Source organism: Tympanuchus pallidicinctus, unplaced genomic scaffold (assembly GCF_026119805.1).
Source record: "Tympanuchus pallidicinctus isolate F22 unplaced genomic scaffold, pur_lepc_1.0 scaffold14, whole genome shotgun sequence".
Lineage (NCBI taxonomy): Eukaryota > Metazoa > Chordata > Aves > Galliformes > Phasianidae > Tympanuchus > Tympanuchus pallidicinctus.
The window spans coordinates 14132756-14146294 of NW_026294659.1; the positions used below are offsets into that span (position 1 = coordinate 14132756).

Genomic DNA, 13539 nt, shown 5'->3' on the forward strand with positions numbered 1-13539 from the left:
AGTTTCTTCTTCTCCAACCTAACTCAAAGTTTGAGCCTTCAGCTTAGTCAGTGTCACAGTGCAGTGGTCAGAATTGATGGTTTGTCCAGGTTCCAGGAAATCCAGGAGGATCACCTTTTTCTCATTCCAAAAGACAGTGCACATCACTTTAATCACTGAGGTCTGTATCTTGATCTTGTTCTTTGTAGGCAACTTTTCATGTCATCGCTCCAAGGGCTATCAAGGGCTATCCAAAGAGTCAAATCCAGCTCATAGTGATGACATGACATTTTTTCACTGGTAATGATGTGAATCAGAATTCTATCACTTTCAGCCTATTACTTTACAAATATTGGTTCAATACATCCTGACAAACTTACATGCAGTGTTTCTGCTCCTGTGTGAGTATTCATAGTAGTCACCTTGTCAGCTGGTGCAAACTTTGTGATATTCCAACATTGCCATCATCATCTCCAATTCACTGACATTCAGCTCCATACACAGTTCTTTGGTCATAATCCGCTGATTCATGCTGATGAGCTGATTGAAACACTCTTCATTTCCTTGTGTGACAGCTGTTCATGGCCATCTGGAACATGGTTATGTTTTTCACGTTGCCATCACTGATGCTGAAATGCACCACTCAGTACACACATCCACTGTTTGATATCCACATATGTTCAATTACTATGCTGGTGCCTAGGATGCACATAGGCCGCTGGAATAAGAAAGGAATGAGCATTTTCTTTTTTGTCTGAAGTATTTCAGGTCTGATATGTGAACTCTTTTGTATGGGGAGTAATTTTTGTACTCTGACCACTGTTCAGCAGTTGTTTTTGCATAGAGAATGTGTTTGTCCTTGTAGCAACAGAATACAAAGTCATGGATCTCAAACCACCAAACAGTTCTGACAGCATTAACGTGGGACTAAACCATTTGCAAGCTGCAGCACCAGGTTCTTGAACATCAAAATTATCAATCTAGTACCATCACTTTTCAAGTTCTGCAATATTGTTCTGCAGAGGAATAAAAAGAACTGCTGTACTTGCTGTATAGCATCAGATGGTTTGCTTCATTCCCTAAGCTTTTTGATACTATCTTGTGAATTTTGAAGTCAGCTTTCACTTAGAGGCCTGGTGCTGTTCTTCACTGTGAGGACTGGTGTTGCTTCCTCAAGACTGACCCTGCTGGGATGTTGGTTTGAAGGCACTCAGATGTTGTATGTGCACTAAACTAGGTGCAGGGTGGAGACTTTCATCACTGTATTAGAACAAGCCCCCTGTTCTGCTTTGATGGTATAGTATCCATGGTGTGTATGAAATGTATGTATGATTTGTATGAAATAGCTTCCTGTTTCCATTTATTTACTCTTGTTTTGTGGTTAAACTATGTGTTTGCTCTTTACTTTCAGATTAAAATGGAAGGTAAAATAATTGATTGTGAAATGGCAACTCTTTAAATGAGATGCTTATAGATTATTCCTGATCTCTGAAGGGTAATGATTCATCAAGTCTACTTGGTATGTTAATTTTTCCATAAGGGGTGTAGGGATGTACCAAATATGGCATTGAGCTTCACATGAGAAAGATGTATCTTCTAAAGCAAGACAACTTTTTGTCATTTTTACCAGAGCTTTCCCACCAGCAGTAGTGGAGCAGTAATTCTTTCTTGTTTTATGAATCACTTGGAGACCAGGATGTGAATGGTTTGTGCTACAAATATTGCCCAATGAAGAAAGCTGATGGCAAAAATAGAGTTTGCTGATATTTAGGAATGACAATCTGTATATTCAAAAACATGAGAAAGCACTACACTCTACATTTGAGTTTATAACATCTCAAAATTTGTTCATTAATACAAAAAGCATTAAACTTTTGGGCTTAGCCATGATGGCTTTGTTCACATTGTTAGTTCTAGTGAAGCCAGGAGAATGATTTACACAAAGAGGGCTGCACAGTCACTCCTTACACATCTGTGTAAGATTTATTTCCCAGAAATAAATCTAGCCTGCAAGTTCATATCATCATTTTGATGAATGCTTGCTTATTCCTTTTTTTCAAGTGGGAATGCAGCAGTGTCTTTCCTTTGCTTCCAAACATTCTTTATATTTGTCTCATTGAGAGGTGAAGATACCAGATAGTGGCAGCACCTAGCCTGTGGTTGGATTACTCCAGACTATCCAAGAGCTCATTGCAAATAAGTGGAGGATGTTAACTGAGCTGCAATAAGATTCTGATGGGTGGAGGTGAGGACAACATCTGTCTTTCTTATCTTGTACTTGCCAAGGCTTTCTGTTGTTTCTGAACTCTCTCATGAATATAATATGTGGATTTTTGTCTGATCTAATGAATCCAGGACTTAGAGATTTAGAAGGAAAACGTATTCCAGATGTGTGCTGCAATTTCTGACTCAGGTGACTGCATTTTAAGTAGTAACCTTTTCCAGTATGTTCCACACACCATATTGAATATCTCTCAAAGCCAGTTCTTAGGCAAACACTCAAAACAGAGCAGTAAGAGCATCAAGATTAATAAGCTATAGCAAGACTAAAACATCAATCATTTGTCTTTTGTTTCACTGATTATTGCTTGATGCAATGAATCAGAGGCTCAAACAATTGACCTTGAAGCAAGGCTGCAAATTTATTCTAGGTGTCCTTTAGCAGTTCAGCCACAGCTTGCTTTATCATGCAGTGATGCCTGTTTCAGACATGAGTGAAGTGCAGTGAAGTTTCAGGCTGGATGATCGCCCACTGCTCTGCAAGATCCTGGTGTCCAGCTTCCCATGTGATATCTATTCCAAGATGGAAATGACATTCCTCGCCTGTTTGAAATTAGGCTTTCACTCCAGATAAACAGCCTCCTAGAGCATCAGAAGACATAGTCTGTGGTAGAACAGAAGAATAGCAAGCAAGATTAGTGAATGTCTGAGCAAGCTGGTGTAGTTTGGGGTGATTATGCCAAGGTGCATACCATGCGCTGTCTTGCACACTTTCACTTGTTCCCTTTTTCAGTTATGATTGTGTTACAATTCATTTTAATGACAAATATTATCAAATATACAAAGAATACAGAGTGCAACCAGGCATGGAAATACTTAATAATGTTAATTACATGATCTTAATCAAAACAGTCTTTCTTTAGAAAATACAGGTCCTTCCAAATGTAAATGTTTAGCAGAAACTTGATTGGAATTTTCTGGGAAAGCGGTGAAGCTAATCATTTCAATAACACTGAAGCATCTTCTTCTGATAAATATTTTGATAAACCTTCCCACATTGATCATTTCTTTCAATTGTACAATTAGTATATGAGAAGTATCTGTAACAAGAGCTTTGTATTTACAATTTTATATTAGAGTGTTTTAACATCTGCAAAGCACACATCTATACATTAGTATCCATCCTTTCAATAAACTTTTTGGTGTAAGTTTTCATATAACAGCTTTTTGTCTAATTTAAAATGAAATTCCAATATCAGTCAGAATTCTTCACTGATGGGAGAATTCATTTTTTCTGACCAGCTGTGGATATCCAACACAAGGAAACAGCCTGTGTCTGAGAGGGTTGTGACTTTGTTTACACGTGCATGACCGTGAAATCAGATTAGAGAAAGTAGAAGTTGCTTCTATTAATGAGGAGAAATATTACAAAATCAGTGTAAAAACAAAGAAACAAACAAAAAAAAACTATAAATGTGCACAGACATACTGAAGATCTAAAGTTCTTGATTGCAGCATTACTGCAAGTCCCTCGCAGTCAGGGCTAACAGTTGCATTTTGGAGCATGGGAGAGATGGCTACACAAGGAGGAAATGCCTTTTTACTATCTGCAGCATCTCTCAGTGGACAAAGTGGTTGGCTTTATATTTGTGACTCATCGAGCATCATCCTCTAACTGTGAAGTACTGTGCAGGCCAAGATCCTGCTGTTTTGTGGCCAATATTCTCAAACATAGTGGTGTGCTTTGATTTCAACAGTGCTGGGCAGTAAGTTCTTGATTTCCAATGTCCTTAAAGCATTTTTTTGAGCAGCCAAGTTACTTGATAGATTTTTGCATAGGCATTGAGCATAGAAATGATCTAATATTCTAATAATACTAATAGGGATCGACTGAATATTCTTAGATAGTCATACATATACGCACATATACAGTGGCTGTGCTTCATGGAGATATGACTGCCATACAATGAATGCAAATGTTCATTTCTAAAATGAAAGCATACTTTATAGCATGAAGGTACAGAAATGTTTTTCATGCACAAGCAGGCATGTTTCCTAGTGAGAATTAACTTGAGAAAAAGCACTGCCATGTTAGAATGTTCTTCAAATTCTGTTTAAAATCTTGCAGTATTTTTTCCACTGTAACTCTTATCGTTAGCAGATAAACTTCATTATCTCCTTTGCACACCTCATTATCTCCTTTAACCATTCCTTAATTTTGATCAAACTCTAGGAAAAAATATATATATATCTTTGCCCTTAGCTCCTGACATTGTGTATAAAGAACAATCAGTTTGCATATACTTCTCTTGATGGGAACTACTTCAATCACGTTTCCTGTAACTTCGTGCTTTTAGGCCAAGTAATCTTGTATTTGATTAAGTAAACACCTTTGTCCTAATGACTTCATGCCTACTTTAAAGGCGTTGCTCTACCTATTGTTTTACAGATTTGTCAGTCTGTTATTTTTTTTTTTTCACTTATCAGTGAACTGTAAGTCAAAACTAAATAAAGATATTTTGTTCTTTTATCATTTATGCAGTCTGGCAGAGAAGGTTTTGTATAATACAAGGGATTAAAAAAAAAAGTCTTAGTGAAGGAACAGATTTTCATGTTCTGCTAGTGTTGTCATGAGAGGAAGTATTTGGAGAAAGAAAGATGAAGCAAAGAAAATCTGTGTCCAATATTGACTTCAGATAGCATTAGAAGTGGTTCTACTTCACAGACTTTCGTGGAAGTCCTCCCCACCTGCAACTACAAGCAGTCTGCGTGGATTTCTTCATATCACATTACCCCAGAAACTGATTACTAGAGGTGAAAGACAAGACTACATTTCTGAGATGTCATGAGATTAATGACATCTGCCCCATCCAGTAGTGAAATCATTCCCATAAAGGTGCAGAACTTGGCAAGATCAAAAAGAGCTTTATGATGAATCTGTTTTGTAACTGTTTTGCTTTATCCCACTTACTGCTTGATGTTGCCAAACTGTTCCAGTAACAGTATTAGTTATGAATGAGAAAAAAAAAAAAAAAAGAGATTAACATGCAAATGTTTAATGAAGAGCATTTACTAGAAATAAATTGGCATCCATATATAAAATTCCTTCACCAAAAATAGTATTATTGTCTTTATTTATCTATGTTTATATATATCTGTGTTTATTTATGTCCAGATTATGCAGCTGTTCTTCATGATGATAAAGGCTGACAAGTTGATATTATATTTGATCCAGGCATTAGCATTTAGGATTACAGCAGAAAATGCATTTCTAAGTCCCTGTATTTAAGAATGAAATATCCATTCTGCCTCTTATCATCCATTTGGTACACTAGTTTGCTGCTAGTCTTCATTTTTTGGCTTATCTAGGGTTAAGACTTGAAGGATTTAATTAGTAAAGAGAAATGAAGGATGGACCAGATGAAATGATGCATATCAGGAGCAGCTGAATTTTATTTTTTATCTGTTTTTTTTGGAATATGGAATTATGTCAGTTGTCATACATTCTTATATAGTTGAGAAGTGTTTCATGATGCTATTTCTATGCTTTGCCACAGTATGTGAGGTTATATAAGGTTTTATTAACCTGTAATTTTCAGCATCACTGTGTCTTGCAAGATCGGTGAATTCAGAAATTCCTAGGCCAGACATCTTCACTTTTTAAAATCACTAGGAGGTAAGAAGTCAGCAGTTAACAACCTTCAAAGCACAGCTCCAATTCATGCGTTGCAGAAAACTTCTCCCTGTGTATAGGGATGTGCAAGGACCACATATGCCACCCCATTGCTCTTGCTGGTAAATTTACAGGGCTTGACTGCATTTACATGAGAGGTCAGTAGGCATGATCATCTGCATCCTGGCTGACAGGAGGAGCAGCAGAACTGACGCTAAATACAGTTACTGTGCTTCCCACAGTGAAATATCTATCTCAATGTGCAAGAAGAGCAAAAAGATAGTTAAGGAGGAAGTAAGGCTAATTCTAATTTAGACCATACTCTCTAGCTATGCAGGCACTTCAACATTATGCAAAAGCTCAGTTGACCAAGACAGCCTTCTTTAATGTGCACAAGGGCGAGGTATTACCTGTCCTAGTGTCCTTCAAGACTGCCAGCAAAGATCAGAGAGAACTTGAAGAAAAACATCAGAAATTCTCACTATCATAGGAAATGCATTAAGGAGATGTCACATAGTAACAAACCCAATGGCACCCAAAGTTGGCAGAAACTCAGTTATTCCTACAGGGCCTTTTCAGAGCAGTCATCATACCCTAAGTGATAGCTAAAAGGATGGAGTACAGAGTACTGTAAAATCAGAGCACAACTCTATCTGGCTTTTGAAATTGAAATTCACTTTGTATATAGCAAGACATTTTTCCCTGAAGTGTTACGTCTGAGTCCTTTTCCTGGCTTCATTTATGTTTGTCTTGTTTTTTTGACATAGTTTTTTAGATATTCACATAATCCTTATTAATTGGGTTCATACTTTCGATGTTCACTGTCCTCAGAAAGTTAAACTGTGTGCACTTTCCTTTTTTTGTGCAATATAACACGTATCCTTACAACAGACAATATTTACAGTCACCAGTAATGTCAATAAATAGCAACACCACATGCTTTAGTTTACACTTGTGACTATCCTAAGTATTCCTAAATTTACTTACATTGGATGGCCTCAGGTCAAACAGGAACAAGAATAAAATTGCTTCATTTCACTTGTGTGGTAATGGTAAGAAATGTATCTATTATACAATGTTTGATGCCTACTATTTTAAAATGCCTTTTAGTATGTAGTATACAGAGTGGAATCATATCCTATATTTGCAATCTGTACCTGCTTTCTCCTATATAATTCACACCCAGCTGTGTCTTGGCATCCCATCCAGGTAGGAATTGGCCTCAGTCCCAGAGGAAGGAAGAGGAGCTCCCAATGAATCAGCAAGTCTCATATTCTGGCCATGTTGTGCTGATGTCAGCTGACACCCACAATTAGATCTGGCCCTCCACATCCATATCTGAGATGTGAGGGGCCAGAACTATTTTCCCTGCTCTCTCTATCCCACCTCCCTGTTGCTATTCCCAAGCATTTAGATGAGTATGTATGTGCCTCTCCTCTGCTGTTAGCAGGTGTCAGGTATGAGGCATGTTGTCCTTCCCTGATGTGTGTCTGGCACCATGAGTCCTCACATCTGCCAGCAGAAAGGGCTCACCTAAAAAATGACAGTTTCCAGGCAAAAAAAAAAAAAAAAAAAGTTACTCATAAGGTAAATGAACATTACTTTTTTTGATAGGTAGTATCTGCTCTGAAATGCTGACGCGCTGACTTCTCTTGTTTGCAGGAAGCATTATCAGTGGTGAGTGAAGACCAGTCCTTGTTTGAGTGCGCCTACGGATCGCCCCACCTTGCGAAGACAGAGATGACGGCCTCCTCCTCCAGTGAATATGGGCAGACATCAAAGATGAGCCCGCGCGTTCCCCAGCAGGACTGGTTATCACAGCCCCCAGCCAGAGTCACCATCAAGATGGAGTGTAACCCAAACCAGGTTAATGGGTCAAGGTAATAATTACAGTGTTACCATTACTGATGTACTTTTTTATTATAGAATGATAGAATGATTTAGGTTGGAAGGGACCTTTGAGATCATCTAGTTCCAACCTCCTGCTATTGGCAGGGACACCTCCCTCTAGACCTTTCAAACAGCAGCTTGGCAACTTCATCTCCCAGTTCCCTCAGAACCTGTGGATGGACCTCATTGAGTCCTATGGACATGTACACCTTCAGATTCTTTATATGGTCTCGATCCTGATCTTCACTTACAGAGGCAGATCTTCTTTCTCCAGGTTCTTACCTTTGCTTTCTGCAGCTTGGGCAGTATGGCTAGGGCTGTTGTCAGTAAAAACTGAGGCAGAGAGCCTGCTCTTGTGAGCTTGGGCAATACCTTTCTGTGTTCTCTCTGACTGGATAATTTAGGATATGAACTTACACTGTACTCTAGGTGGAAAAGCATATACAAAAGCCAGGAAAATGTGCCTGTGATGTGATTTTGGGCAGCTACTTTGATCCATCCATGGAGTATGTGATCTTACACTCAACTGAAGTTGTCAAAACACAATGGTTTGGTCTTGTTGCTCTTCCTTTAAAATATAAGCAAATAGAGAAACATAGAAAGCAAATTCTTGCAATGTCAGGGGGAAATAATTACTGATTTTTACTCTTATATTTATTGCCATTACAGTGCTGCAAGCTGTAATCATAGAGGTGGATTTTAGAAGTACGTACAATGAAGAAATACCATATGTATAGAGGCAATAGGGGTGTAAAAGGAATGGGAAAATAAATTACTGAGCTTAGCAGGCAGTAGTCACAGCATGTAAGTGTATTCACATCTATTTTGTAGATGTCACTGTCATGGAGAATTGTGTGGATTAAGTTGAAAAAGTAATGCATCAGCTTTTGTGGATATTGACTGGTGGCTCTCCCAAGCATAAGAGCAAACACTCTGTGTTTTCCCTTCTGAAAAAGCACAGTGCATTTTCTTTTTCAAGGAAACTATCCAAGCATGTGCTTTCCTGTCTAAAATGCCTGACTGTCCAAACAGTTTTCCTTTGGTGTTCCTGAAGGGCAGAGGTCCAGAATACTCAACAATTGCTGGTGATATAACAGTGAAGACCATGTTTCACATCACTCTGTCACAAACACCAGCCTACTAATCCCATTTCCTAGCACCAGCCATTTAGAAAAACCCTCAGCCATAGGCACTGTGGTTACTGTTCATGTTTGCTGTGCTAATGTCATGAGCACCATGAAGCAGAACAAAGTGGTTTGACAGCTTATTGCACTTCACTTTTTACTAATAAGGATGGAAATTGTGCCAAAGTCAAATCAGACTTTCCAGTGAATAGACAAAGACTTGAGATATGGAGAAATAAATGGTGAACTGAAATCACCAAGAATTAAGGAATTCTTGTGAATCTGTGTATAACGAATCACTCCTAGTGAGGTATTTTTTCTTGTGTTGTTTTTTTGTTTTATTTATATGTGTGTGCTAAGCAAGTGCACAGATATGATGGCAAATTGTATATGGATTCAAAATTAGTTTCACCTGCTTCCTAAACTTCTGAGTATTTCTTCTAAGATTTACATAATACAACTGCTCACAGTTTTTCTCAATGTAAAGTTCACAAGGTGCATTAGGGCAGTGTTAATAGTTGGGGTAATAATTCATAAAGTATACATAATGCATAACATGATTCTGTGATAGTATGATAAGTGAAGTCAGTCAGCCTGTTTCCACATACTCCTAAATCTTAAGGAAAAGCCTAGATCCACTTGAAATCTTTGATCAGTCACATTTTAAATCAGCAGCAAATTTTGCATTTGCTATCCTGAAATATGCAACTGTCCCGAATAGTGGCAGAACTATCCTGAATCACAAGTATGTTCCTGTGGCAGCTCAAGTACAATTGTAGGCAGTAATACTATCTTTTATTAGGCTGGGGGGGGACCCAAGCCCTGTCTCACAGTTCAGAGAGGTCTAAAAGTGTTGTGGATGGATGTGCTGCTGGGCATGGAACTAGAAGAGATCCTGCGCTTGGTGCCATGCTGTCATTGGATAAAAACAGAAGTAAACCAGGGTGTTAAAAATAGCAGTTTAGCCACCAGAGCAGAGCACCCAGCTGCAGAACTGAGGAAGCTCCCCATCCATTGCCTGAACCTACAGCTCGTGTGGTGCTGCCTGCCTGGTGGTATGGATTCAGCAGAGGAAAGAGGGTGGGCTTCTGTTCAGCGTGTGTTACAGCCTGGTGGGTGGCTTGGGTCATGCTCAGGCTGAGAAGGCTCCCAGCTGTTTCTCCTCAACGGTATGTTCAATTTGTATGTGGACACAAAATACTCTCCGTTACATGGTATAATAGTGATGGGACAAGGGGGAATGACTATAAACTAAAGGAGGTGAGATTTAGCTGAGATATTAGGAAGAAATTCTTTCTTCAGAGGATGGTGAGGCGCTGGCACAGCTGCCCAGAGAATCTGCGGTGCCCATCCCTGGAGGTGCTCAGTGCTGGGTTGGATAGGGCCCTGGGCAACCTGAGCTGGTGGGGGTCAGCCGTGCCCACGGCAGGGATTGAGGTTTGATGATCTTTAAGGTTCTTTCCAATCCTAGTCATTCTGTGATTTTATGACTTGTTGTTATTCATACTTTTTTGTATGAATGACATACATTATTATGTTGCTTTTGATTCATACTTTTTTAGTAAAACAAGTATAAAGAGCTATGGTGACATCCAGAAGTTGTTATGACATCTAAAACTCTAGTGACACACTTTTGCACCATCCCAACCACCTTTGCAGCCCATGAGAAATTCTTTCTTTAAAAAAAAAAAAAAAAAAAGCAGTGTTGTGCTCTTCCTCTCCCCTCCCTTCCCCCCCCCCAAAAAAAAAATATTTTATGTATACACACACACACACGCACACACACGTGTATTAATTTTATTTATATTAGGTCTACTTAACTTATCATTAGGACTTAGACTTTAATGCAAATTATCTGAGCAGTGCATGAAGACTGAGTTCCTCATTTTTGTCCAAACAGCCTCACTTAGAGATGCTTAATATAGCCATCATTAGAAAGTGAGCAGCCCAGTGGTGACCACTGCTTCCCAACATGAAGCAGCACGTGAGTTGACACAAGGGTTGCTCTGCATAAGAGGACATGCAAGCTGTACTCTTAACTACAAAATATCTTGGTCAGAAGAGTTGTTTTCTAAAGGGCATATTATCGTTGACTATAGAGAAAAACCTTTTTACAATAAGGGTAGTGGAACAGGTTGCCCGGAAAAGTGATGGATACCCCCTCTGTGTAGATATTCAAGGATAGCCTGGATGGGGCTCTGAGCAACCTGATGTAGCTGAAGGTGTCCCCGTTCATTGCAGGAGAGTTGGACCAGATGGCCTTTAAAGGTTCCTTCAAACTCAAATGATTCTATGATTCTATAATATAATGGAAATAAAGACACTGCAGTTCAGTGCAATGTATGTATCACTTACAAATCTGAAAATCATTTATTCCTTCCACAAGTGCCTTCTTGCTTTTGCCATGTTGGTTCATCACTGCTTTCCTGGCAGATCATATGCTGCTTGTCAGCAGATTATCTGTCTTCCCCACCTTGATCATTTATTTCCTTAAATTAAATTCTCAAGCCCCAAAAGTGCTATTTCTAGGATCTCTGAAGTTCCTCCATAACTGTCTTGCAGTGTATGAGCTTGAGTCTGAATAACACTGTGCACAGAGAATACAACACAGTGTGCCAGGCCCTAGAGAGTAGCAACCAGAGAATAGTTCATTTCATGATTTTTTGCTGCCCAACTCTTGCTTCCCTCTCTGTTAAGCTGCTTCCTGACCATATATTCTGCTGTCTGGAACAGGATATAAAGTTTTAGGAGCGTACTGGACCTCTTACACATCAACAATTTAGTACTCACTCAAGGCAGAAATGTACTCACTCTGCTCAGACTCTACCCAGATGTACTTAGGCTGTAATTGCTCAACATTAAATCTCAAGTCATAATAGCCTCAGAACTGGTGCTCCTGTGAATACTGAAGAAAATAACTGTAGAATGAAATTAAAGGGTTATTTCCAGTGCAGAGGGATTAACTACACAAATTTGCTGCACAGCACATGAAAATATAGCCTAAAGGCCTACCTTAAATTAAATAAAGCAAGAAAAGTTTAAATTAAAGCTGTCACTTACCTTGCTGTTGTTGCATTTATAATATAGATTGTCACACATAGTATCAAATTCAGTTTCTTCAAATCCATTATGCTGGTTCAGACCTTATATTTCCTCCAGGTACATAAATCTAATGAGACCTTTTGTGCCACTATATAATCTACTCCTTCACCTGAATGTAATAATATTGTTTCCAGCTGTTCAGTAGTGCTCTTGAGTTAGACCAAAAGATTCACCCTGCTATAGTAAGGCACCACTACATAGTCCTGGAGATTGCCTATGTCGCAGTGTTACTTACTTTATTGTTAATTATTCTTTATGTATTTTATCAAATTAAGAATAACCAATTTTATTCCAGTGAATGAATGCAACTCTTATTATGCATTTAGGGTGAAATTCACTTATGTGGAAGTCTCTCATGAGGCCTTGGATACAACATTTAAGTCTGTGAATTACTCAGTGGGTTCTGACAAACCTTACCTATATATTCCCACCATCCCCTGGGTGGGGATGTGCAAATATAGCTTGGAAGTTCTACATTTACTGGTAGGTAATTCTTCTTTTTTTAAGAGAGTCTGGAGTGGAACATAGGATCTTATTCAGACCTCAGATAAATTTTACTTGCCATGAGCAGTGTGATGATTTCATTGAAAAAGCATTTTAAATGTTAGTTACAGTGAAAGCACAGCAAAAAATTCTCCAATGCAGAAGTTTCAAAGAAATGCCAAAAATAATTAGTTGTCATTAAGATTTAATCATGTGCAAAATGTTGTTTTAAGAGCTACCAATTGTTGCTTGAAAAGCATTCAAAAATGAAATTATCACTTAATATATCTTTTCTGCTGGCTCTTTTGGGAAATACCATTTTTCTTTGCGTGTTAGTGTTCCATGTTTTCATCAAACAGCCCCTGAACTAGCTGGATTGAGTGCATGTGACACACAGGAGGAATTTTAGAGTCCAGAGTGGCCTCTTGTTATTTCTTTTCCTCTTGCCCCCTCTTGATGTAAGCTCTCCTAAATGGTAGCTATTTCATGCTATATAAACAAGCAAATTGCAATGAGTAGCATGTGAGGTACCTTGCATAGTCTAGTTATGTGCCAGCTTACTTGCCCAGTCACAAAGGACATCTGTTCATCTATACAGAGTTCTGCATTGCCAGCACGACAGGACCATCCCTCTCCCAGAGAGCAGGCCGATGTCCTTTAAGCTACGTAAGGCACATCTGCATTATGCTCTAGTCTGTGGGATGATGCTGATGGCTCTAGTTTGAGCATTTGCACATCCTTTGTGCATCTAGCACATCAAGAAACAGGGTTGATCTGCAATAATTACTTTAATATCACTTGTTTTTCAAGGGCATGGCTTTTTCCACCACTGGAGCATAACACTGCAGTGGAGGTTCAGTGCCATCCCATCCACATCTGGTTGGATAACACCAGCATGCATTTTTGGTAAACCTCAGCTCAGACTAAACAAACAGGGTCCAAAACCCATGGCAGTCAATGGGATTCTCTCCTTGGGCTCAACAAGGATTGAGTCAGCCTCTGTGTCAATCCACAGCAAAGCTGGGAGACCTTCGCTGTGCTTTCCTAATACTCTTATTGGAGCTGCCT

At 39.0% G+C, this 13539-nt stretch overlaps 1 protein-coding gene across 5 annotated transcripts in view; it reads left to right on the plus strand.

The window, feature by feature from the left end:
- The window catches only part of ERG (ETS transcription factor ERG), a 129554-nt gene that overhangs the window by 88283 nt on the left and 27732 nt on the right, over window positions 1–13539 (plus strand). For all 5 annotated transcript variants that reach the window (XM_052673818.1, XM_052673819.1, XM_052673821.1 and 2 more), the window contains one exon: window positions 7535–7752. In XM_052673818.1, the coding sequence (XP_052529778.1) occupies window positions 7535–7752 (218 nt within the window). The remainder of the gene's footprint in view (window positions 1–7534; window positions 7753–13539) is intronic.